The 27,491-nt window shown below is 45.5% G+C and overlaps 1 protein-coding gene across 15 annotated transcripts; it reads right to left on the minus strand.

The window, feature by feature from the left end:
* Window positions 1-901: 901 nt before the first annotated feature.
* POMK (protein O-mannose kinase) lies at window positions 902-24,273 on the minus strand. 15 transcript variants are annotated; one of them, XM_072763381.1, is made up of 8 exons: window positions 24,207-24,247; window positions 23,776-23,875; window positions 20,558-20,649; window positions 18,279-18,421; window positions 17,211-17,427; window positions 16,309-16,406; window positions 15,028-15,330; window positions 902-3,832 (listed from the first exon to the last, which is right to left on the minus strand). In XM_072763381.1, exons 7-8 carry the CDS (start codon window positions 15,307-15,309, stop codon window positions 3,062-3,064), a joined length of 1,053 nt encoding a protein of 350 aa, XP_072619482.1. In that variant the 5' UTR covers window positions 15,310-15,330; window positions 16,309-16,406; window positions 17,211-17,427; window positions 18,279-18,421; window positions 20,558-20,649; window positions 23,776-23,875; window positions 24,207-24,247; the 3' UTR covers window positions 902-3,061. The 15 variants fall into 15 exon arrangements, with proteins under 15 accessions (XP_072619482.1, XP_072619489.1, XP_072619485.1 ...); XM_072763388.1 differs by lacking the exon at window positions 23,776-23,875 and having other exon boundaries at window positions 24,207-24,273; XM_072763384.1 differs by lacking the exon at window positions 18,279-18,421.
* Between the last annotated feature and the right edge of the window lie 3,218 nt (window positions 24,274-27,491).

Raw genomic sequence — 27,491 nt, forward strand, 5'->3', positions numbered from 1 at the left:
GTGTTCGTAGCATCACATGAGCTAATGAAAAAGCCGATTCTCAATCATAGGGTGATGATTCTTTTTTTTTTAGCACTTGGACTAACGAAAGCAGGGAGAAAGCAGTGAATCCTTGGCTGCGCTTGAGAATGGCTCGCCTCATCGGCCTCCTCTCCAGATTACGTTTCTGCGGAGTGCTGGGCAGCAAGCTAGTTGGGCAGTGACCGCCCCCCCCCCCCCCGCCCCCGGTCTAGGCTTTAGCTAGGATGTAACCTGCTCCCAGGATTTCACAGTTCTTTGGGTACAGAATTATGTCTGCGTACAAACTAAAGACTGAACCTTGACACGCAAGGTCCTGGTTGGCACTGGCGTCATAAAACATCCCAGAGAGCCTACGAGAGGCCAGTGCAGGAAATGGCTCCCACCGGCTCTTTCATCTTAGAAACGGGGTTAGTTGGAGGCCACACAGTGATTCAGAGGAAGAGCCAGGATTAGAACTTGGGCCTTCTGGCCCTAGCATAGTGTCCCTTCCCCCACACCATGCTGCTTATTTTAGTTCTACTGTCAACATTTCAAGACATATTTGTTTAAACTGGTAGTTTTGCACCAATGCAAAGTCCAAAAGCTAAGAAAAACCCTCAAATGAGAATTATATCATGAGGGGCACCTGGATGGTGCAGCGGGTTGGGTGGTCGACTCTTGGTTTCCACTCAGGTCAGGGTCTCAGGGTTGTGAGGCTCCATGCTCAGCATGGAGTCTGCTGGAGATTCTCTCTCTCCCTCTCTGCCCCTCCCATTCCTGCTCTCTCTCAAATAAATAATCTTTTTAAAATAAAGGATTATATCATGAATAGGGTAATACAACCAAAAACTCCACACAATAACCACCTACATTAAGTGAAGAGTCATAGGGATACACAGCCTTGTTACAGAGGTGGGTTTTTTCCCTCAGCTTTATTGAGGTGTAATTCACATACCATAAAATTTGTCCTTTTATACAATTCAGTTACTTAATATATTCAGAGTTTTACAACCAACACTAAATAATTTCCAAATATTTTCATCACCCCAAAAAGAAACTCTGTACTCAATAGCAAGTACCCTCCATTCATCACGCCTGGCCCCCCTGCCAGCCCCTGGCAACCAATAATCTACTTTCTATTTATATGTATTTGTCTGTTCTGGACATTTCATATAAATGGAAGCATACAAAATGTGGTCTTTTGTGACTGCCTTCTTTCAATTAGAATGTTTCCAAGGTTCATCCATGTTGGAGTATGTCAGTACTTCATTCCTTTTTACAGCTGAATCTTATCTTATTGTATGGATACCATATTTTCTTTATCCATTCACCAGCTGATGAACATCTGGGTTATTTCCATCTTTTGTCTATTATGAATATTGCTACAAATGTTTGTGTACAAGATTTTTTGTAGACATGTTTCAATTGTCTTGGGTAAATACCTGGAATGGAATTGCTGGGTCATGGCAACTCTTTTTAAATTCTGAGGGACTACTGGATTGTTTTTCAAAGTAGCTGCACCATGACATTTCTAACAGCAATGTAGAGTGTTCCAATTCTTCACATTCTCAACAACACTTGTTATCACCCATCCTCTTGATTACAGCCATCCTGACTGGCTGTGGCAGAGTTTTTGTAACAAAAAGTGACAGTTAAAATACTCCAGGCAAGCATATTCTCAGATCCACCATATGACTCCATCAGCCCAAGAGGTAGACTAGAATATTAACAATACTAATTAAACTGCCCTATCCTACTGTTTGTGGTACCCTCCCTAACTGGTTAGGACAGTGGCTCTCAAAATAGAGTCCCAAGACCAGCAGTACCAGTTAAATGCAAAGTCTCAGACTCTACCTCAGACCCACTGAGTTGGAGTCTGGGCGGGGGGGAGGCACACCCAGCGCCTTGTGATTCTGACACTTGCTCAAGTGCAAGGGAGGCAGCAGCTGCTACAGGGCATGTTTAACCCTCAATGTCAGCTTTAACCACTTTATTAGTGGTGATTAATACATACCAAATCCACCATCCTCTGCACATGAGGATCATAGCTACCAAGAAAGAACTTTCTAAAAGATCCCATCATGCAACTCAAGTGGAAGGGTTTGCCACTTTCCAGTAATGAGTGATATTGTTGATGTAAATTTTTCATAATAGTTGATTTTGGGGCCCATCAGTTTAGCACCGCCTTCAGCCCAGGGCATGACTCTGGAGACCCGGGATCGAGTCCCACATCAGGCTCCCTGCATGGAGCCTGCTTCTTCCTCTGCCTGTGTCTCTGCCTCTCTCCCTCTCTCTGTTTCTCATGAATAAATAAATAAAATCTTTTTTAAAAATTGTTGATTTTGGACACAGAAAACCTAGCTGAAAGGTCAGCAGGAATTTCATAAGCATCGTCCAAGGCAGTTAACATCGATGTAATTTCCCTCATACTTGCTTTTCTAAATATTCCTCATCCATTTAAAACTTCAGAGGGCACGCTATCGTAATTCTTCAGATTTCTGGAAAGAGGATGGCACAAGAGCTTCACATTCATTAAAATAAACATTTAAACGATCATTTAAAATGCTAAAGATGGCTTCATCAATACCATGTGAAACAGATCACAAATACTCCTATGACCCTGGTAATGTCGATTACCATCTAAAAAAATGAGGAAGAAAAATTCTTTGGCAAACTACTGCATGTTTCTTTCATATCCTGTCATTTAGAAATCTTTTCCATACTCAGTTCTTATAAAGCTTACAAATTCAGTAATTAGGGTAGGTGAAGCCTCTTTGTGACTAGTTTTGTTACTTCCTTCAGATCTGGCTAGATTCACTGCTTTGCCCATCTTTGGCTGGGCGTGATCCCCATTGAGAGTGAGGCCAGACTCAAACCAAACCCAGTTTGCCTCAGCAATTGCTGCCCAAGTTCCCTGGGGATAAACAACGCTCACATGTGCATGTAGATGTAGAGGAAGAACCACAGGGCTGAACAGCAAAACCCTCACTGTCAGGGCAAGAATTGCTGGAACTATTCTATCTGTTCCTTAAAAGCCATCCTTCACTGCTAGGACTGGCTTTTAGAGCATTTCTCTTGTCTGAGACATCGCAGAATCTCTGAGTAAATTCAAAACCTTCTTGTAAGTGTCTAAAATATCCTGAGCAGTAGGTCTTTCTGCAGGAGTCTGGCTCTTACATGCTTTATGAATATCAAACAAATGAAATCGGACCATATCACTCCCTTCAACGTGCCCCAGGAGGAAACTAGAGACGTCTGGAATCTTCCAGATGTCAATCTTCTCATCATAGGGGGGCATGAGATCGTCGTCAAAAGGTGTGTCTTCTCCGTACGGCCACAGCTGCTCTGGAGCCACGAAGTCTCCATGCAGTTCCCTGTGGCCACACTTGACAAGCGCCCCGGAGCTGCGGTTCACCAGGGGCAAGGCGTCCAGGTCGTTCACCACAAGGCTGAAGTTACTCGTCAGCAGATACTGGGACAGCGTCTTGGACAGGTCGCTGGAGTCGCACATGACCAGTGTGCCCAGGGGGCTGTGGTGCAAGTAGTCGATGATGCTGACATAATCCACAGCCAGCTGCAGCCTGTGCTGCCACGTGTTCACGTTCTGGTACTTGGAAAGGTTCAGCGTTTCTTCCAGATTGCTCAAGGAGCCTAAGGGGTGATATTCAGTGAGGATGGTGCTGTCATCCTCACAGTAGCCAAGCAGGGTGACAACGTGTTTACTCTGTAGACTCTTCAGCATCCGCAGCCCATGCAGGAAATCATCTTTCATCTCCAGGCTGGTGAGCCGTGAGAGCGCAACTTTGCGCTCCTTCCACTCAGAGAGAAAGACCTGAAACAAAACCACCACAGAGAACATTAAACTTGAAACCGTCACCTGTGCTACTGACCTGGAAAACCACCCAAGTGGCAGATGTGGTACAGAGAGTGCAGGAAGTAAGAAGGCACAGACCAAGTTCCAGAGTGGCTCTAGGTCTGGTTATGAAGAGCCACTGCTGAGCAAACACGGGCACCGAGTGCAGAAGGCTCAGGGTGGGCCCAGGATGGGCACTCATGAGGGGGCCGAGGGCCATCTGGAGACGGGGTGGGAAGACTCCTGGGAGTTGGTCTCAAGGATGACTGGGGCAGGGCAGATGTGGAGAATGGGAGCTCCTCCCCAGGAGGGGGCACTGCAATATGAAGGCACAGAGTGGCAAACTGACCAGCTCCAAACACCTGAAGCACAAAGGGATGAGGAGGATAAGTGGGCGGGGAGAAGACTGGAAAAGTTGTGAGTCAAGCCCAACCAGCCCATTACATATCACAATATTACCTGCTGATCTTTCAAGGTAGTAGAGTAACCACAAATAGGAATAGTTTCATGTAAGGAAAACAGTTTTATGTGGTGTGTGGTTCTGTTATTTCATCTATAAATGTCCCACAGACACTGGACCTGCCCATCCTGGTACTTGGCCAACACCAGAGCACCTGAACAGGAACTGCCTTGAATTCTCTAAGTTTACTAGCTAGGAAAGACTTGCAGGAAGTACTGTAATTAAGAACTTCAGATCTTCTGCTTTAATCTCCAAAGAGAAGGCAGGGACTGCAGAAGAGAAGACAGGCTCAGATGTGGGGAGCTAGCTGCCCTGGGCTGCTTCTGCTGCCAACAGGCTGCTTCTCTGTGCTTCTACTTACTTACTGTTAAAATACAGGTTACGGTTTTTGAAGCCAATTTGAAGCATTATTTATCAAGTGCTTTTACAATCAAATCTAAAATCTAACAAGGCAGTAATCTGAAATAGATAAAAAAAACTCTAGGGGCACCTGGTTGGCTCAGTGGCTGAGAATCTGCCTTTGACTCAGGTCGTGATCCTGGAGTCCCAGGATCAAGTCCCACGTCAGGCTCCCCACAGGGAGCCTGCTTCTCCCTCTGCCTATGTCTCTGCCTCTCTCACTGTCTCTCTTATGAATGAATAAATAAAATCTTTTAAAAAAAAAAAACTCTAAGAAAAAAATCTGGCACTACTTTTATGAAGTGTTTTTTTTGTTTTTGTTTTTGTTTTTTTATTTATTCATGAGAGACACACAGAGAGAGAGAAAGGCAGAGGGGGAAGTAGGCTCCATGCAGGGAGCCTGACGTGGGACTCAATCCTGGGTCTCCAGAATCATGCCCTGGGCTGAAGGCAGCGCTAAACCGCTGAGCCACCTGGGCTGCCCAAAATCTGGCACTACTTTTAAAAGCATAAACTGGAACTTTTCCATCCATCAAAAAAAGGGGAGTAGTTCATTAATGGCAGGATCACTCAAAGTCAGCAAAATGCATATATCAACAGTTTTCACATATAATAGCAATGTCACAAATGAAAAAGGATACAAAATTTCCTTTATATTATTGTTCTAACTGCATAAAACAAATTCATGGAAACCAAAGGAAATGGGCTAATGTTTCCGTTCTTTTCATATGGTATGATTCTGGGTGATTTTTTTCCTTTATGACTTTTGGTATTTTCCAACTTTTCTGGAATCAATGTATATGATTTTCACATTTAAAAACATTTTTTATAAGAACTCAAGGGCATCTTGGGTGGCTCAGTGGTGTGTCTCTCTCATGAATAAATAAAATCTTTAAAATAAATAAATAAATAAATAAATAAATAAACAAACAAACAAACAAACAAACAAACGAACTCAAAAATGGGCACCTGGGTGGCTCAGTGGGTTAAGCGTCTGCCTTCAGCTCAGGTCATTATCCTGGGGTCCTGGGATTGAGCCCCATGTGGGGCTTCCTGCTCAGTGGAGGGTCTGCTTCTCCCTCTGCCCCTCCCTGCCATGCACTCTAGCTCTCTCTCAAATAAATAAAATCTTAAAAAAAAAAAAAGTAAAAGAACTCAAAAATATATCAAATGGAGGCAAGTTAGAGACCTTTGAAGATTTCCCTAGGATCTGAAAGGGGAAGTTCGTTAATGGAAAAACCCAGGTACCCACAGCTGATCTTTAATATTTAAAAGAGAAATCTTTTCTTCTTTTTAACATTTATTAATTCATGAAAGACAGAGAGAGAGAGAAAGAGAGAGGCAGAGACAGGCAGAGGGAGAAAGAAGCAGGCTCCATGCAGGGAGCCAGATGTGGGACTTGATCCCAGATCCTGGGATCAGGCCCTGAGCTGAAGGCAGACGCTCAACCGCTGAGCCACCCAGGCATCCCTAAAAGAGAAATCTTTTAAGACCTTTTCAAAATCCCAAAGTTGACAAATTCTACTATGGACTGCAATTTCTATTAAAAAGCCATTTGCCTGTATACCTAAAACTAATGTAACACTGTATATTAATTATATTTGAGATTTTTTAAAAGCCATTTTGCTCTGGCTGCTACATTCACTGAAAGTTTCATGAATATATACATTTATTTTTATGTGGAACACATTCTATCCATAGACCTGAGTCAACATTGAATTTGACACTTGACTCCAACACAAGAATTGCAGTTTTTGTTGACAGCTATCACTTCCTTAGATCTACCTCCTCATGGTGACCACCAGCACTGGCAGATGCCTTCAGTATCATACACCCATTTTTTACATAAAAACAGTGATCACTCCAGGGAAGCCACTACAATTTATTTATACATATATTTATTCAACAATAAATGGTGAGAGAATCTCATCCACAGGCCTCATGACTTCCTCCTCTTTTTATGTTGAATTTATGTTCCTCAAATAAATCAAAGATTATTAAATACTATTTATTATTAAATAGTATTAGTCTTTGGGACCACTCACAAATACCCAAAACCTTCAAAGTTAAATATTTAGGGAGCACTTAAGAATCATTTCTCAGAAATCTCTGATTCAGTTGCTTTGTAACAATTTCTAGAACTCTCTTGCTTAGAGCAGTTTTACTTCTTTTTTTAACTATAAATTTTTTTTTAAAGATTTATTTATTTATTCATGAGAGACACTCAGAGAGAGAGGCAGAGACACAGGCAGAGGGAGAAGCAGGCTCCACACCAGGAGCCTGACGTGGGACTCGATCCCAGGACTCCAGGATCACGCCCTGAGCTGAAGGCAGATACTGAACTGCTGAGCCACCCAGGCGTCCCTAAATTTAATCAAGAATACCCTTCCTGGCAAATATTGAAATACAGAAGGAGATTTCCTTCCCCTACTTTTACTCTCCAACCCAAAGGACACCTGTCAAATGGTTGGTAACTGCCCAGCAGTTTCTGTGTCCACTCATACATGTTAATGTATGCTTTCCAAACAGCATTTGACATTGTGAGGATATAAAGTAAGATTATAACGTGCATGTCATACTGCAACTTGCTTTTTTCATTTAACTGACACGTCAGACTTTCCTGTCTGTATAAATATATAGAGAGATTTAGGTCATTTTTTAAAGCTGCATAACATTTCACAGTGTGAGTTTACTACCTATGCCACTGAGGTTTTGCAGATGATCATTTCTTTCTTTAAGACTAAAGTATAATATAAAGATTGGCGAAATTTGTAATGGATGCAGTCAGATGGATCAGGTTCTTTCTCCCATGCAGCTCTATAATATTTCCTATGATTTTCTGTGATTTATTTTTAAAGACTTGATGGACATTTAAATTATTTCCCATTTTTTCTCATTAACAGCAATGCTACAATAAATAGCCATATATTCAAAACTCTGTACATGTCTGCAAGTGTTTCTGTAACTGGGTAATAAGTACATGGATGACTGAAGAACATGGACTGCTATCACACCCTTCCACATTCGTGCCAGCATATAGTCTCACCAGTCTTGTTTGAGCAAATCTTAGGTTTCACAGCCTTAATCATGCTACATGTTCTCTATCTTTGTACTCTACCAATCTGATGAATGAAAAGCATTTTACTGTTCCAACCAATTTGTATTTCCATGACATTGAACATTTTTCATCTCTGTTGGCATTTCTGTAGGCTTTTGTGGAAAGTATGTTCATTGCCCTTTATCCAATTTTCTATGGGGTTTTTTTATACTTATTAATTTATAGGAGCTCTTTATGTATGAACCATGTGATCCTTTATTACAAATGTAAAGGATAAATTTTATAAAATAATTAGTTTATGTGGTCTTTTGTAGTAAAAAATATTAACTGTTTAAAATTTTTTTTTTTTAATTTTTATTTATTTATGATAGTCACAGAGAGATAGAGAGAGAGGCAGAGACACAGGCAGAGGGAGAAGCAGGCTCCATGCACCGGGAGCCCGACGTGGGATTCGATCCCGGGTCTCCAGGATCGCACCCTGGGCCAAAGGCAGGCGCCAAACCGCTGCGCCACCCAGGGATCCCAATATTAACTGTTTAAAGGTAAAATCTGTCTTCATAAATTTAACAAGTATTTACGATAATAAAAAACTGAAATTGGGCACATGGCTGACTCAGCTGGTGGAATGTGCAGCTCTTGATCTCGGGGTTGTACGTTCAAGTCCCATGCTGGGTGTAGAGATTACTTCAATATAAAATCTTTAAAAAAAAACAAAACAAACAAATAAATCCCTGCCACTATGAAATTTACATTCTAATGCAGTAGGCAGACAATAAAGAAAATAAATAGGATATGTATAAAGCATACATAAGTGTGCTTTAAAGAAAAATTAAGCAGGGAAGGGTTTATAATTTTAAATACAGTTAGAGAATGGGGTGTCTGGGTGGTTCAGTCGGTGAAGCATCTGCCTACCGCTCAGGTGGTGATATCAGGATGGATATGGGATGGAGCCCTACATTGAGCTCCTTGCTCAGCAGGAAGCCTGCTTCTCTCACTCCCTCTGCCTGCAGCTCCTCCTTCTTGTGCCCTCACTCTGTCAAATAAATAAATAAAATCTTTAAAAATAAACAAATAATAAATAGGGTTAGAGAAGCTCTCACTGGGGTGACATCGGAGCAAGAACCTGAAGGAGGTGGAGGAATGAGCCATGTGCTATCTGGGGGAACTACATCCACGCAGAAAGAACAGCAAGGGCAATGTCCCTGAGGTCACAGCATGCCCACAGGCTGCCACATCAGTAAGGCCAGGATGGCTAGAGTGGAATAAGCAAAGGGGAATGGAGTAGGAATAAGTGGAGACCTTGTAAAGCCTTTAGATTGGTACAAGGACTCTGGCTTTTACTCAAATGAGACACAGAGACACTGGAGGGTTTTGAGCAGAGGAGAGATGCTTTTTGACTTAGAATTTGGTAGCAGGGCAGCCCCGATGGCCCAGTGGTTTGGTGCCACTTTCGGCCCAGGGTGTGATCCTGGAGACCCAGGATCGAGTCCCACATCAGGCTCCCTGCATGGAGCCTGCTTCTCCCTCTGCCTGTGTCTCTGCCTCTTCTATCTCTCTGTGCCTCTCATGAATAAATGAATAAAATCTTAAAAAAAAAAAATTTGATAGCAGTATTCTGGCTGTTGTGTTAAGAACAGACAGAAGAGATGGGAGGGAGGCAAGTGTGGAAGCAGAGAGCCCACTTGGAAGGCTACTTGAAATAATCCAGGTACAAGATGATGGTGGCTTGGATGGAAGGAGGGGAGATGGGTAGAAGTGATCAAATTCTGGATCTCTTCTGAGTGCATCTTCTGATGCTTCTTCCCAGGTTGGTGGCCTCAGCAATTGGGCCAACAGAGTTGTCATTAACCACAATAGGGAAGAATAAAGGAAGAATAGGCTGAGGGGATGGTCTGGGACACAGTCAATGTGAGAAGCCTTTCTGATATCCAAGAGATGTGGGGTAGGAAGCTGTATAGAAAAGTCTAGAGAGTTCAGGGCAGCGGTCTTAGCTGCAGATAAAGACAAGGGGCTGAAGACATCTAGGAAGTGAGCATAGAAGAACGATCCCAAGTCAAGACGGATGAAGAAGTGGACCTTGCAAAAGGGACCGAGAAGTGGACACTGTTATTTCATACTTTTAAATAAACAATATAGGGGCACCTAGGTAGCTTAATAGGTTGAGTGTCTGAACTCATAACTTTGGCTGGGGTCATGATCTCAGAGTCATAGGATTGAACCCTGTGTGGGTCAGTGTGGAGACTGCTTAAGATTTTCTCCCTCCCTCTGCCCTGCCCTCCACCTTCCTTGCGGGCATACTTGCATGCATGCACGCGCAAGCTCTCTCTAAAAATAAATAAATATACAATTCATGTAACATCTGTTTTCCAGACAGCCTGAAGCATTAAAAATAGATCACATAAGATTCATCTAAATGTTACACAAAACTAGAAAGCTACAGAGTAATGTAAGAGAAACAATCAAATCCATTCTTCTTCAAACCCAAATTTTATGGCTTTTAAATGTACTATATTTTAATTTTATTTATTTATATTTATTTGAGAGAGTGAGCATGAGAGAGAGAACACAAGTGAGGAGGGGCAAAGGGAGAGGGAGAAGCAGGCTCCCCTCTGAGCAGGGAGCCCAACATGGGTCTGGATCCCAGACCCTGAGATTATGACCTGAGCCACAGGCAGATACCCAACCGACTGAGCCAGCCAGGTACCCCGCTATATTTTAATTTTATTTATTTTATTTTTTTATTTTTTAAATTTTTTTAAATATTTTAATTTTAAAGATAAAAACATGCAGCTATAAAAACTCTAACAGTGATTTGTGATGTCCTAAAGTCATAACCATGGACTGAGGACATGGGATGACACACACATGAGGCTATGGAGGGTGTGCCCTGAATCATGCTTTGGTTATCCACAGCAATATGGCTGGACCTTCTGCCTTGTGGAAGAATTGGTTCTATTGTAATCTTTCTTCTTCCTCAATAGTACTGTTATCCCAAATTTGTCTCAGAAAATGGGCAGCCCCTTGAGATGTGGATATTTCTGTCTTTGAGATGGCTGACAGAATATGTACCTGCTTCTTCTTCTTCTTCTTTTTTTTTTTTTCTGAGAGAGAGAGTGTGTGCAAGTAGGAGAGAGGGAGAGACAATCTTAGGCAGGTTCCATGTCCAGCACGGAGCCCAAAGTGGTGCTCGGTCCCAGGACCCTGAGATCATGACCTGAGCCGAAATCAAGAGTTACATGCTCAACCAACTGAACCACTTAGGTGCCCCTGTACCTGGTTTTTTTAATGTAATCTTGGATTTAAAAATCTAAAAGGGGTTATAGGTTAACAATATCAGATTTAAAATAAAAACATAATTAAAAAATACATATGAAATAAAATTTACCAAAAACAAAAAAAATCTAAAAGGGATAAATCTCCCACTGTTATCACCAGAGAATAAGATCAGAGACTGGGGAGTACAAGAGGTAGAAGGGAACTTTTACTTTGTATTTCACCTTCTGCATATTTGAATTGAATGTACTGCTTTTATAATGAAAGAACAAAGAAGATGCATGGGTCAATCTGCCTTTCGGGGCAAAGTTGCACACTGATCCAATCCCAAACCCAAACCCAAAGTAGAGTCTGGGGAAAGAAGGCGTTGGTTACATGCACCCCCGAGGAGCAAAATCACTTCTGGTTGAGAGCCACTGATTCAGGGGCAAGTCAGGGAACAGAAACCAGCAAGGGGTAGTAATTAGAATGGCCAGTGAGGGAGCAGGAAAACTATAAGGGAGTGGTAATGTGGAGAGCCAGGGTTGCAAGGACAGAAGAATCAATGGGATCAAAGGTTGCAGAACAGATTAGGTGAGAGGAAGACAGATAAACGACCGACCCGGGGTCTGCAGGGGTCTGGGTAGGAGCAGTCTTTCTGGAGCAGGGGTGCTTGGAAGCCATCCTGGCAGCAGACAAGAAGTGAATGGAGAAGAAAAGGAGGGACGGAGCTCTGGTAGCTTCATTAAGAGGAAGCAGAGCATGCACAAGCTTCTGGGGAAGGGGATTTGGGAAAGGGATTTCTGTTGTGCAAGTCTGTGTTTGCATGCCAGTCGTCCTTCTGACTGGCACGCAAACACAGACTTGCACAACAGAAATCCCTTTCGCAAATCCCTCAGGAGAGGGGCCGACTGAGTCTGCAGAGAAAAGTGCATAGCTTCAGGGAGGACATCATGAGATGTCACCACACCTGAGCAGGAGGGCTTACAGGTCTACTGGCAGAGGATGAAGAAGCTCCATTTGGGCAGCTCGTGTTTCCATAACAACTTCTGCCACAAGACCATCAGCGAAGGCAAGGGCAGGGGAAAAACCACAGAGGGAACAGAGTAGGACTGCTGGGCTGTGCTGAGTACGTGGCAAGGTCTGTGGCCGTGCATGAAACCGCAGGGCTGTGGGGCTTCTCTTGACCTCCCTCCAAGGCAGTCACTCAAGTGCAGAGACACAGCTGGGGTCCCCCAGGCTCAGGCCTCTCCGGCCAGGCACAATGGAGAGAGATGCAGAGGAGCTGCTGCGTGCATCTGCACAGGACTGACTTTGAGACCTCCCTGCTGGGCAAATGGGGGAAAGTGACACCACCACAGGATCAGCACACTGGAGGTCCCAATGAGCTGGAGGAAGTACTTCAGCAGGGGCACTGGGAAAGGAGGTGGAGGTCAGATAGCAGAGTGCCCAGAACTTGGGTCACAGAAACTCCTACTGAGAAGCTTATGCCTTCCGGCTTACGGAGCCAGTGAGGAAGGTGCCGGTGTGGAGAGGAGCTGGTATCAGTGATGGGCAACATGTTCCACGGGGAGCTGCTCAAGTAAGTGCCCATGTGGAAGAATGAGAGTCTTTTCCTTGCCCTGTGCTGCTCAAGGGCCCTCAGGGATCAAGGGGCAGAGAAAGCAAGACTCTCCACTGGTGGTGCTAAGGTCCAGGACGCAAAATACTTCTGCCCTGACGGTAAATTTCAGCCAAAGACACAAGAAAATCAATGTCATGGCCTTACAGCCATACTTCACTTTAATAAACAAAACTACATTACTCAGAGGTATTATCCACATTTTAAAACCCCACATTTGCATGGGCATGATTGGTAGAGCTTCCCCAAATGCCAATCTGTCCTCAAACTACAATTTGCCACCATCAAAGCTACTACCCAAGAGGCGCCTGGGTGGTGCCGTTCATTAAGCATTAGACTCTTGGTTTCAGCTCAGGTCATCATCTCAGGGTCATGAGATCAAGCACTCCATCAGGCTCCACATCCAGTGTGGAGTCTGCTTAACAGACTCTCTCCCTCTCTCTCTGCCGCCTCCCCCTACTCTATCTCTCAAATAAATAAATTAAAAAAAAAAAAAAGCTACCTATCCAAAAATATATCTTCAAGCAATTCTGAAAAAAATTCAAAAATGATCTAAGTAACACAGAAACAAGAGGTCAGCCCCTCAAAGTCATCTCTTTGAAAAACACAGAAATCAACCAGGTATAGGCCAAGCCCTCTTCTCTACCCACATCCCTCTCTGGTGTTTTCTTCTCATCCTAATGCTTTCAAGATCATCCCAGATGTATGTTCCCACCCACTGCCCCGGACCCAAATGCTAGACTCGTCCATGCAACCAGCAGTGTAACCAAGTTCACGTTCAGGGCCTTAACATGTTCACGTCATGTGCACACATAATCTGTTCTTCCCGTCTTCCCCGTTCAGGTAACCACAACTGTATTCTTCTTGTTGCCTGGATCAAGAACCTGGTGGTTACCTCCTCCCTCTCTTACACCCCACAACTGATCTATTGGGAAATCCTACTGGCTCTGCCTTTAAAACATGACCAGAATCCAATGAGCTCTCACTACGTTCACTGCGGACACTCTTGTCAAGCTGTGCATCTCTCCCCTTCAAGGTCTAACCAATCTTCTACCCTCACCAACACAATACCTCCTCTCTCTACTCAAATTACTCCAATGGCTCTCCTGGTCCCAGCAGGCCCACATGCCCTGGCCACCACTTGGCCTTTTTCGACCTTACATGCTATCTCTCTTCTCATCCTACCCTCTGGTCACACTGGCTCATTCCTGGTCCCCCAATGACCAGGCATATTCCATCTTGGGGCCTCTGCTGGGACTCATCTTTCTGACTGGAATATATTTTCCCCAAATATCCAGATGGCTCACTCTCAGGTCATTCTGACCACCTAGACTAACAAACGAGCCGTGGCTCTCTTTCCTTGCCCTGCTGTCCTCATAGCACGTGTCATTAACATATTTTATTGCATATATGTTTCTTAATCATTGTCTCACCCCACAACTAGAAAGCTTCAAGGGTCTTTGTTTAATTCACTGTCATACCTCTGGTACCACAATGAATGAATGAATCTTTAAAAGAACCAGTTACCTTGTTTTACTTTACACAAATTGCTTTCCCTTCTCCCTGACTTCTTCAAGGTATCTACTTTCCACATTTATGGTACCCCAGTCCACCAAAACAAAAGCCAGCAGTCTATGAAGCTGCAGGCCCATGGATGTATTTTCTGTTCCCTTCCTCTCTTGCCCATCACTGAATACATCCTCACAAAGGAACTTTGTGCAACAATCCTTAAGTGGCCTCTAGGGACACTGCTGCATCAGTGGGCCTCAGCTACCACAGAACCAATAGTGGACAAAGTGCAGCCGGCATACACTGCTTGCCTACAAGACAAGTGCTCTTGAAGCTTCTATCTGAACTCACCGCTTTGGTTTCTCTTTTTAAAATAAAAAGCTTTTAAAAAGTCAATGTAATACCATGATAAGGCTTGAAAAATAAGAATAGAAAAACCTACCCGTAACCTTTCACCATAACACAATTTCTACCATTTGTGTATTTTTCTACATGAATGCATTCATTTTGCAATTGAAAATCATGTAACAGACAATTTTGCATTTTGTTTCCGCTCATCCTCATAAGATTCTTTCCATGTTGCTATACGGGTCTCCTAAGCACACATTAGGCTGCAGAATATTCTATCAAGTGGCTGGACCATAATTAACTATTCCCTTACAGGTATCATCACTGGCTTTCTATTGCTATAAATAACAAAGCAACGTACTTCTTGGTACATTTAGCTTTCTTCCTTCCAATGGGTTAGGATCAGTCCCAGATGTGAGATCATGGGGCTCCAGGGTAGAAATATTTTGATGACCCTTAACACACAATGCCAAGGTGCTATCCTGGAAGGTTTCCCCATTAACATTCAGAGGTAACCCAGAACTCACTCTCTTCACAGCTCCTTCCCCGATGCGCTTCAGTGGCCTCACTTCGGTCCTCAGCTCTTCACAAGACAGCCACGGTGAACAGTTTTTCATCTGTACCATTCTGAAGTGTCCGTGGGGACAGTGGGTGGAGACTGGAGAAGAGCGCGGAGGGGCGACGAAGAACCAGTCAAGGCAGAGATAGAGGAGTGCATTCATGAGTGCCATGGACAGCAGCAGCCCCACAGCTGGGGGCAGTGCTCTGTGGCGGGGGCCTCTGCTGCCATCCTGGGTTTTCTTGTCCATGCTGCTATCAGCTGCAAGCTCCTGCCATGGAAAACCAAACAAGCAGTAACAATCAGCTCTTATGTCCAGTACGATGTTTGGCTGACAAGGGATTAAAGAAGGCACAGCCTCTTAGGCCCAAGGACCCTGCATGCTATAGTGTCCTCATGAGGATTAGAGAAGGTACTGCATACTAGGCTCACTCTAAATCCTCAATGTCAGCGTCCCATAATCACTTCTTTTTACTATGAGCTAGTCTGGGTTCACCCCCTCTGGATTTTGTTAGAAGGAAGATGTTTATTATGTGATTGTGTCTGTCTCTCTCTCACAGCAGTAGAGCAAAATTAAAAACAAGCTGCCCGTGTTGGTCCAGTGGGGCCAGGGCAGAAGACGGACAAGGAGAGCAGCTGGGGATCAGACGGGATGGGGGTGGGGAATGTGACGGTGAGGATGCTGATGGCCTCTTGAACCCAGCTGGGAAGTCTCTGGAAGGTACCAGAAGCTCCTTAGGAAGCAAGGCTACCCTTCACCAGGTGTGAGAGATGTATTTGGGGTAGAAGAGATGGAGGGGGGGAAACTGGGTGAAGGACCCTGCAACAGTGTGGGGTGAGAGCTGAGGAGCAAACAAGCCAGAGTAACGGTGGTGAGAGCGGAGATGATCCCCAAGGTGATCCTCGCACCAAGTGACCCCTCAGAAGACTGGACACTCACCAGTTCAGCTCTAGACTGGAGCTGGCGTGAGGCTCATGGGGGAGGTAGGTGTTATGGCCTAGCTGTGAGCAGCAGAGGGACCGGAGGGAAGGGCCTGGAAGGTCTGTGGACATCAGGTGCCTGACACTCAGGGTGCATGCGGCAGAAGCTACTTATGAAGCAGAGTGGAAGCGTATCAATACTTTGACAGGGGAGATGGTCACAGCAGTGTGCTTGCTGAACATCCGTACTGGGACACATGGGGGGCTCGAGTGATGGAACTGACCCCGTGCTTCCTGTGCCCAACATGGTTGTGACAGGCAGGGTTACCTTCCAGGAGCATCTTCCTTCTCCCAGCTCAGGTCTCCACCCAGACACCTGGGTCACTCAGCATCCTGGTCGGCCCTGGGCAGTGGTTTGAAAACATTCTGCCACAAAGTACCAAAAAGGTTTGCTGAAAGAAAACCGCAACTCTGCACATAGACAAATGACAATAGTTGAAATGGTCTCCTCCAGGGGCCCTCCTAGGTCCCTCAGGTGTCTCTTCTAGAGCGGCAGCAGCAGGAAGTCCTCCCACAGCCTGGATGCCACTGTGAAGCCCTGCTAGCTGCCCGGGGCTCAGAGTCCTACCTCTCCCCCACCTCTCTGGCTCCCATCTGCTCCCTCTACCACCAACGCTAAATGCTGGTCACTCAATGTGCACTACGCCGTTTCCACAGGCTCACCCCTGCTCTAGGCACTGGGGATCTGTGAGTAGATGAAACACACATGGTTCCTGTCCTCTTAGACCTTAGGGAGAAACCAGTGGAGGAGCTAATAAATAAGTGAGCGAAAAGCTTCTCCTTATATATTGTGATGAGCTTTCGAGGCGAGAGAGTAACAGGGAGGAAATGCCCTGGATTCAGCCGGCCCAGAAGATTGCTCTGAGGATTCACATAGAGACCAGCAGCCGGAGAGGCAAGAGCCATGAAGAAAATCAGAAGAAAATCAGAAGACCTCTTTCAAACCCTGTCTTGGAGGCAGTAAATCCACCTGCCATTCAGAGCTGGGACAACGGACACTGATGGAGCCAGATGCAAAGTTCATAGCAAACGGCATTTGTCCTAAGGACACACTGCAGCTCTAAGTACCCACACCTCCCTTCTCTGAATGATGGCTGCTTTCTTTCTCACTGAGAAACTCTGCTCTCTAAAGTCATAGACTATCAGAAATTTTGTCTTTTGAAGTCCTACCAAGAAGAGGAAAGCACCCCGTTCTTGCTGGGGGAAGTAAGTCTTCTCTGACTCTCTGGAAGCCTCTACTTCCCACTGGGCGCAGAGCTGCAGATGAGCAGAGTCTGGAGATGACATTCACCATCCATGTGAGCCTTGCGGTCTCCCGGGAACCAGACCACGGTCCACTTTGCAGTCCAGATCAGATCTTGAGCTCCTCACAGGCCGCCCTGCTTGACTTTGAACCCAACAAAACATTGCCTCCTTTAAATTCTGCCTAAACTCCACCCACTCCTAGATTCTGCAGCAACTCTCTTCTCCTCTGAGTGAGGGGCCATATTCCATCGCTCCATGGTCTCACTTGTTGCAATGCACCATTAAACCTGGTAGGCTCGTCCTGGTGGCCCAGGCCCCGCTCTCTTCAAACTTGTGTCACTTCTTCCAGAACTTACTCTCAGCTGATGGTCTTATTTCCTATCTTCCTGCAAACACAGAGGCAAGCAGAGAGCCACAGCCCCCAACACCTCACTGCAGGTCCCTGCCCCTATCCCTTCTCTGCTGCAGTGACAAGACAACAAACTGACCTGAGCTCCCAGCCCTATGCCAGGGCAAAGAAGACCCCCCCCCCCCACCTCGCCTGCTTAGGACACTGCCCCTGCTCTGTTCCCAAATCACTACCAGTGCACCTGAACTTCTCCACCATGACAACACCCTTGTCACTCCGCTGTCCCTCAGCACTCATGCCCTGGGTGATCTTCTCCAGACTCAGGCTCTCTGTCCCCACCTGCTGACAGCTCCTGGTGGAAAGCCGCAGTCCTAGCCTCCTCACAACACCACCCATGCTTCCTTGACGTCTCTACTTGGATGTCCCACCGACAATTCCAAAACACAGTTTCTCCTCAATAATAAAAAAGACAAATAACTCAATCCAGAAATGGGCAAAAGACTTGAACAGACATTTATCCAGAGAAGATATGCAGATAGCTAACAGGCACATGAAAGTATGCTCAACTTTATTAGTCATCAGGAACATGCAAATCAAAACCACAACGTGGGGCACCTGGGAGGCTCAGCCAGTTAAGCATCTACCTTTGGCTCAGGTCATAGTCCCAGGGTCCTGGGGTTGAGTCCCATGTTGGGCTCTCTGCTCAGCAGGGAGTCTGCTTCTCCCTCTCCCTCTCCTCCCTCCACTCGTGCTTTATCACTCGCTCTTTCAAATAAATAAATAAAATCTAAAAAAAAAAAAAAATCAAACCACAATGAGATCCCATCTCATACCCACTAGGATCACTAGGATGGCTGTCATCAAAGAAGTCAGGCAAGAATGAGTGTTGATGAAGGAAAACAGGAACACTTATACATTGCTTATGGCAATATTAAATGATGCAGCCGCTGTGGAAAACAGTCTGGAAGTTCCTTGAAAGGTTAAACACAGAGTTACCCATGCAAATCCATTGCTCGGTATGTGCCCCAAAGAAATGAAAACATAGACTTATATGAACATGGAAGTTCACAGAAGCATTATTCATAGTAGCAAATAGTGGAAAGAACCCAAAGTCCATCAACTGATCCATAGACAAATAAAATCGGATATATCCAAACATGGAATATTAATCACTCATAAAAAGAAATAAAGTGCAAATACATGCTGGAATAGGGATAAAACTTGAGAACTTTATGCAACGTGAAGTAAGGCAGACACAGAAGGTTCTAATTATATCAAATGTCCAGAACAGCAAGCACATCAGTGATTGTTTTGTTCAGGTCTGAGTGAAAGGGGAAGTGAGGGGTGGCTGCTCATGGGTATGGGGTTTCCTTTAGGATGAAAATGTTCTGGAATTAGTGCTGACGACTGTACAACCTTGTGAATATATTAAAACTCACTGAACTGTATACTTTAAAAAGCAAATTTAATGGTATGTGAGTTATATCTCAACTTAAAAAGATAAGAAAAATCCTTCCCCAAATATCACATTTGCTCTTTCCCCACCAACATGCTGTCTTCTGTGTTCCGAACCTCAGTGAGTGACCCAGCTCCAGGGAGGCTGCATGTCAAGGGTCAGCTTGGCAACACCGCTTCCGTGGAACAAGGCAATTTAGGAGTGATGGACTCTTCTAGAACCCACTATAGTTCTTCCTAATTAATTTTTAAAAACTGCTGCTTTGCCTACCCCTGTTGTGCTGACAAGGTGTTCAGTAAATGCTGGCTCTCCTGAACTGCTCCAGCCTCACTCAAGTCTCCCCGTTTTCTTGACAGGGTGGCATCTGCTCACCTCGGTCTTTCCAGCCACACCCGTCAGTGCTGTGACATTTGTTCACTCACCTTTCCCACAAAGACCCCTGGCCCACATCTTTCTCTCTGGCCCTTCCCCCTGGCTTCAGGGACTTGGACTAAAACTCTGACGAATTTGACCACTCAGCCCTCATAGCCTGTTGGGCTGCTTCTGTCAGTACCTGAGTCTTAGAAGGTGCTCCTGAGGAAATGGATAAAACACCTGCCATCTCTCTTCTAGAACATTCAACATGACCAAGTGTGCTTCAGCTTAGACCTTGGGTCCAGAAACAGCAATTTTTTCTGTAAAGGGCCAGATGGTGAATATCTAGGTTTATGGGCCAAAAGCTGAAATCCAGTGACAACTGCATCACATGGCTTGTGGCGCACCCAAGCGGCCATGGAAAGCCATGATGGCCACAAGCTGTCACTGTCACTTGACTCTGTCACCAGGGGGTGAAAGCAGCCCCCACGTTACATAAACGAGTGTGGCTGCGTTTGAATAAAACTTTATTTATGGACAATGAAATTTGAATTTCATATAGTTTTCATGTGTCACAGAAGACTATTCCTCTTTTGATTCTCCTCTCAACATTTGAAAAGGTAAAAAGCATTCATAATAATACAAGTGGTAGGCCAAAGTTGGCTGAGCCCTGTGTGATGCTATTCCCTGGAGTCTGTTGCAAACCATCCCTCCATCCTGCGCATTTCTTCTTTGTAATCTCACCAGGCACTTGGCGATGGCAGTAGATTCTAGGTCTTTCTAGTAGTTTCTAGGTCTTTACCTAGAAAGACCAGTAGTGGCCAGATCTCTCCCCTACACTTCCCTCAGGTGGCACATCAAAGCCTGGGACATCCATAACTGAGCTCTTTCCATGACCAGCATGCCCTGTCTCCAGGGCTCCCTCACTGTGACAGGGAGACCACCCACCCACTTGCTCAAGTCACAGAACAGGTGACTAGGCTCCCCTTCCCCCAGTCTCTAAACCAGCCAATCACCACGTACAGTCAATTCAATCACCCAAACCTCTCTCACATCTGTTCACTTCTCCCTTCTTACTACCACTCCCTGTTTCAAGTCTCCAGCACCTCTTACCTGGGCTTCTGCAACCGTTTCCTGCATGGACCCCCACTTCTTTCTCTTTTCCAGGCCATTCTTCACACAACAAATAGAGTTTTGTTTCTTTCCTGAAATGTTTCAAGCGTAGAAAAAAACTAAAAAATAAGATCATGAACACCCATCCAGCTTTGTCAAGTAACAGTGCATCAGCAAGCGAGATTTTTTTAAGATTTTTTTTAAGATTTTATTTATTCATGAGAGACACACACACAGAGAGAGAGAGAGAGAGAGAGAGACAGGCAGAGGGAGAAGCAGGCTCGATGCAGGGAGCCCAATGTGGGACTCGACCCCGGGTCTCCAGGATCAGGCCCTGGGCTGAAGGCGGCGCTAAACCGCTGAGCCACCTGGGCTGCCCCTAAAGCTCTTTTTTAAAGAAATAAAATATTACACAGATAGTTGAAGCCCCCTTAGGTTCCTCCCAGTCCTCTTCTGCTCGCTCCCAGGAAGTAACCCCCATGTATACAAGCTGATGTACATCAATGGTTCTTAAACTGCGGTCTCAGGACCTGCAGCAGCAGCAGCAGCTAAGACCTAGTGAGAAATGTGAGTTCCTGAGTCCTCACTCCAGATCTCCTGAATCAGAAACTCCGAAGTGAGGCCCGGAAATGTGTGTTTTAACAAGTCTTCCAGGTGATTCAGATGCATGCTAAAATCTGAGAACCACAAGTGTATGTAAATCCCACATTAAAAAAAAAAAAGGGGGATCCCTGGGTGGCGCAGCGGTTTGGCGCCTGCCTTTGGCCCAGGGCACGATCCTGGAGACCCGGGATCAAATCCCACATCAGGCTCCCGGTGCATGGAGCCTGCTTCTCCCTCCGCCTGTGTCTCTGCCTCTCTCTCTCTCTCTGTGACTATCATAAATAAATAAAAAATAAATAAATAAAAAAAGATTTTATTTATTTGAGAGAGATCCAGAGAAAGAGAGAGAGAGAGCACAAGCGAGGTGAGGGGCAAAGGGAGAAGCAGACTCCCCACTCAGCCAGACTCGGGGCTCGATTCCAGGACCCCAGGATCATGACCTGAGCCAAAGGCAGATGCTTAACCAACGGAACCACCCAGGCGTCCCTCCCCCATACTTTTTTTCACCACTGGTATGTGCCTATAAATAACAACATAATATACGGATGTTTACAAGCTTTACACAAGTAGCACTGTACTGTATACATCCTTTGCAACTTGCTTTTTTAAAAACCCAAAGTTAGGTTTCTGAGATTTATCCATACAGATGCATGCAAGTCTAGTTTGCCATTTTCAACTGTTTAGCTATACCACAGCCTGCAAAGCGAGTTCTATACACACCCTCAGCACGTGTGGAAGTTTTTCACTGGCATACACAGGGTGATCTTTCTAAAGCACAAATCTGATCACTCCTTGCTTAAAACCAACTAACCGTCCTCCTCTGTCCTCAAGACTAAGTCCAAAGTCCCGTAAGGCCCTGAGACCCAGCCTATGTCCACATCTACTGACACCTCCTTGCAGCCCACACTCTAGGCTCTCTGTTCATGACAGCACCGCTCTGAGATGCCCAGGCTCTGGCATGTGCTCCTTCTCCCCCTAAGTGTGAGTTCCCAGGGGACTACCTGCCCGCTTTGTGCACCTGTATCCTCAGCAGCCAGCACAGAGCAGGGACTCAGGAAAAACGCACTGCCTGCGTAATCCCTCAGGCCTTCTTGTCTTCACAGCTTCACAGGCGGCCTGCTTTTCACACACTGAATCTGCTCTTCATCTTTTCGTGTACCTGTCCTCTGATGCCCCAGCACCCTCTCCAATCTGAGTTCACCACCTTTATAATTCTCACCCCTCTGACCATGACCTTCCATTATCCCACTTGCCACAGGCACTAGAACTGATGGATAGGGCCCAAAGCTTATATAACTGTTTTTCTTCTGGAAAGATACCATGTTCATTTCCACACAAAGGATGCCAACATCAGGTAGGAAATTCTATGGGACTCTAGAAATCCACATTTTATAATCTACAGTAGATTGTTACCCATTTAATTCATTTCTTGTGCCCTGAAGTTAATATGGCTCAATAATCTTTCAGTTATCCCTAAGTCCTTGCATCCCCTTCTGAGTCCTCTGAGAAAAACACCCAGTCAAAAATCCAACTTTTATGTACCGTCAACCTCACACCAATTCTGAGACATACAGAATTATTATTACTCCCATTTAACAGATAAGAGGGGATCCCTGGGTGGCTCATGGTTTAGGGCCTGCCTTCCGCCCAGGGTGTGATTCTGGAGTCTGGAGATCGAGTCCCAGGATCAAGTCCCACATCTAGCTCCCTGCATGGAGCCTGCTTCTTCCTCTGCCTGTGTCTCTGTCTCTCATGAATAAACAAATAAAATCTTAAAAAAAAAAAAAAAACCACAGATAAAAGAACTGAATCAGGGTTAAGTGACTTAGCCAAGGTCACTAAACTGTATGTGGAGGAGCCAAGTTTTCTGGCCTCCAAGTCACATTCTTCCTCTATATCCTGCAGCCCTCAGGTGTTGGACCTAATTGAAGCATGGTCACTGTAGGGCTGGGGTGACTTGAGACGGCCCACTTCTTTCTTTTTTTTTTCTTTTTAAAAGATTTTTATTTACTTGAGAGAGAGAGAGACCGTGAGAGACCACAAGCAGGGGAGGTGTAGAGGGAGCAACAAACTCTTCGCTGAGCAGGGAGCCCTGCTGGGGGGCTGGATTCCAGGACCCCGGGATTATGACCTGAGCCAAAGGCAGACGCTTAACCAACTGAGCCCTAAAGTGCTCGTTTCCTAAAACAATCTTTAGCACATCCCAACACCTGATGGGCCTTCTTCTTTAAAAGGCAAGTTTCTGGACCGGTCTGCCCAGGGTCTGGGTAGGCTGCATGCCTGAAAGAACCTGGTTGTCCAGAAATAAGCAAAATGACACTGCAAGTTGCTGGTTTTGTTGCAAGTTAAGGAATAAAGACTGTGGGGCCAGCTGGGGAGGAGAAACCCAGGCACCGTTCAGACACAACGTACTTCTGACATTGACAGGAACACGTTGGTAATGGGGAAAACGAAACCACTGCTCTACACTCACGGATGATTTAAAAGAAAGAAATGCAATGGCAAAAAAAAAAGGAAAGAAAGAAAAAAAGAAAGGCAAAACTATGGCACAAAATCAGTTTTCACCGATTTACAGAATACTGAACTGGACCAGAGAAGAAACGAACTGGGCTCACCCAATACAAGGCGGAGCAGGATCCCATCTTGCCGACAGGACACAAGATACAGCCAGACAGTTCTATGCAAGCACCGGGATGCTTACTTGGCCGCAGGGTGCTAGAGTCAGGGTGACGGCCGGAGGGGGCAGGACTAGCTCCACGTCTCGGCCAGCCCCCCGCGACCCCGCACCGAGCCCCGCGCCCGGAGGGGCCGGCAGGCCGCGCAGGACCCCGGGCACCGCCGCGCCCGAGCCCAAGCCCGAGCCCCGACCGGGCTGGTGGCCCGCCCGACCCGGGGCAGGAGGCCGCGGGGGGCCGGGAGGGGGCGCCGCCGCCAAGGGGCGAGCCCGCAGGAAGCCCGCCAACCCCCCGGACCCCCGCGCCCGCCGCGCCCGCCGCGCCCCCCGCAGCCCCCCACTCTCGCGGGCTCCGCCGCCGCCACCGCCTACCTGAGGCCCCCGGCCCGGCCCGCGGCCTCTGCGCCTGCGCGGCCGGAAATCCGCCCCCCCGCCCCCCGCCCCCCGCAGGCGAGCTCAAGGCCTCCCCCTGGCGTCCGCCGCCCACCGCGCACTCCCAGCCCCGGGGCGCCCCCGTGTGGTTGACCTGTTGTTGTTGGAGTCCCGACGCCCCGCTGGTGCTGGCTTCGGGGGACCGGAGCTACAGGATCTGGACCTTGCAAAGAGCTCCCGTCGTTCATGGCCAGGCGGTGGTCCCCAAAGGGTAGTCCCGGGACCAGACGCCGAGGCTGCCCACCCCCAGGGAAGCTGTTAGGAGCGCAGATTGTGGGCTTCATCCAGGCCCGGAGGCCAGTGGGGTCCTGCACCTGGTGCTTCAACCAGCCCTCGGGCTGATGCCCAGGCGCTGTTGATGGAGAACCAGTGCTGGAGGGAAACTGCTGGGCTTCACGCCCCAGGGGCGGGCAGGGACGTGGGCCCCACGGGAGCGCAGTACCTTCTGGAGACAGGGAAAGAAGCTGGAAGGTCTCCACATCCCACTGACATTTGTACCCGCTGGGAAAGCTTCAACGTTACAAGTTAGGCATAGGATTATAGAATTTTTGGGGTTAAATCAGAAATGTTATTTACTGGGGACGCCTGGGTGGCTCGGCGGTTGAGCGTCTGCCTTTGGCTCAGGTCGTGATCCCGGGATCCCCTGATCGAGTCCTACCTACATCGGGCTCCCCGCAGGGAGCCTGCTTCTCCCTCTGCCTCTCCCTCTCTGTGTCTTTCATGAATAAATAAAATCTTTTTTAAAAAAGTGTTATTTACTTTTACCCTGACATATTTTCCAAGAGAATCAAGAGAATAATTCGATGCGGGTTAAAAACGGAGCCTGTATTGGAAATCCAAACAATGAAAATTTAAATAACTAGAAGCTACCTGCTTATCAGATGGACAGATAGCAAAGAGAATGGTAATGGCCACTGTTGATGTAGAGTATAAAAGTTTCCCCACAGCCATATATAAGAGTAAATTTGTAAAACCTGTACCAATTCCTCCTGTGTACAAAGGGCCCTAGCAAATCCCATTTCTAGGAGTTTATTACACAGAAATAATTGAATGCATGTGCAAGATGTGCTGTAAGAATTGTTGTGGATAAACTTAAATACTTAAAAATAGGGTTTTCTGAAAAAATTATGTTACATCCATGTGGCTGTTAAAATGACACTGTATCATAAGGTGCAGAGTTTTAATTTGAGATAGTGAAAAAGTTCAGATGAATGGTGATGGTTGCACAAGGTGAATGTACATAATGCCACTTAAGAACAATTAAAATGGTAAATTTTACATCATGGAAATTTGATCACAAGAAAATGATGTGGATCTATATGTATTGACATGTACAGATATTCATTACATACAGTTAATAATGGGGTACCTGGGTGTCTCATTAGGTTAAGTGTCTGACGTTTGGTTTCAGCTCAGATCATGACCTCACAGTCATGGGATTGAGCCCCGCATCAGGCTCTGTGCTCAACATGGAATCTGCTTGTCCCTCTCCCTCTACTCCTCCCTCTGCTCATACTTGTGCTCTCTCTCTCTTTAAAAGAAATCAATAAAATCTTTTTTAAAATTATGTATTATATATGACTATTAATATATATGATATGTAAAGATAAAATATATGAAATTCTATTTTGTTGGAAATAGACACCATAATAATTCAAAATTTCCCTTTTTGTTTATATGTATAGCTTAATATGTAATTAACATGTATTACTTCATGTATGTTATACATGTGAAAGATAAGCCTGATAGCAATATGTATCATGTATTAGAGGGATACCATTTAGGAGGATCATGAAATGAATGTATTAAATGATAATAATTTTTTTAAAGAGCATAAAAGGTGAGATGTGGAAACTTTGAATATGAAAACTCTGAAGGGAAAATAATCAAGTTTCAACCTGATGCAGGAAATTGAGGAAAGAAAGGAATAAAGTGCAGTCAACCAGCTGTAATGCATTTTTGAAAAGCATGTTTGTTTCAATATGATTAAGGTATTAAATAATTTGAGCATAACACAGTTTTCCCATTTGTGTGTAATTCATCCTGGAAAAACACTAGGTAAATGCAGGAAACTTCACCCCGCTGACCCATGCTGTACAGGAATGCACAAAACACCCCTGCACACCTTTCACCATCTACCAGTATCTTGAGTTCATCCTGTGTGTTATGAGCCACACTCATCCATATCCAGTATTACAACTTCTCAAACAATTACAGATAATCCTCTCTCTACCACTTCACAGTAACTTGCAGGCTGCAACCCTTCTCATGCCAACTGCCACAAGCAAGCTTCGGGTCTTTTTCAAGGTAAAGTGTCATGTTTAAGATGGTGTGGCCCTTTTCATTAGGTTCTTATCTTTTTTCTGAGTGTTGTGTCACTAACCCCAATTTTACCATAAGGCCCCTGGTTTTGTTATGGGTTTTAAAAATTATTAATTAATTAATTTATTTATTTATTATGTATTTATTTATTTTAGAGAGAGCTCTCTCTGTCTCTGTCTCTCTCTCTCTCTCTCTCACACACACACACACACACACAGCAGGGGGAAGAGGCAGGCAGAGGGTGAAGGAAAGAATCCTCAAGCAGACTCCCTGCTGAGGTGGGAGCTTGATCCCAGGACCTCAACATCATGACCTAAGCCAAAACCAAGAGATGGAGGCTCAAACAACTGAGCTACGCAGGTGTCCCAAGACCCTGGTTTTTATTCATGATTCTGCCTGGCATGGTAATATAGGAAGGAATATATGTACCCTGTTCTAACAGAACTGACTATACAAGGGCTTTAGGTGGGTTTCAGGTGGAAGAAAGCATCATTAACAGAACAGATAGCATAAGGAAAAGATACTTTGAGTTTGAAATGGAATGGTAGTCCCCCCCTTACATCTCTGGGGATGGGGGCAGTAATAAAGATCCCCCATTTATAAGAATTAACTGCCTCAGAGGATCCTGTGATGCTTTAGACATGGGTGATCTCCCCAAAATAGAGAACATACAGAGAAAAGAGAGCCAAATCTGAGCTAATGGAAATTTTGATTTCAGGATTAGAGAAAGTGTAAAGAACAAAGAAGCTAAGAGAACGGTTAAGGAGAGATTTCAAGGACAGGAAGGAAGTATTGATTCCTGGTAAAATGGATGGAGTAAACACATGAGAACCTTTCTCTCCCCCCAAACACCACTATAAAACCTGAACAGAAAATCATGGCACAGCTGTTTGGGGTCTCTGA

Source organism: Vulpes vulpes, chromosome 7 (genome assembly GCF_048418805.1).
Source record: "Vulpes vulpes isolate BD-2025 chromosome 7, VulVul3, whole genome shotgun sequence".
Lineage (NCBI taxonomy): Eukaryota > Metazoa > Chordata > Mammalia > Carnivora > Canidae > Vulpes > Vulpes vulpes.

Excerpts from the sequence above, each read along its gene's own strand:
- POMK (XM_072763376.1), bottom strand. The coding sequence starts at position 15,309 with ATGGACAAGAAAACCCAGGATGGCAGCAGAGGCCCCCGCCACAGAGCA. Across the intron at positions 3,833-15,027 it reads GGGAAGGAGCTGTGAAGAGA|GTCTTTCTCTCTGAGTGGAA; the intron begins GTGAGTTCTGGG and ends GTTTTGTTTCAG.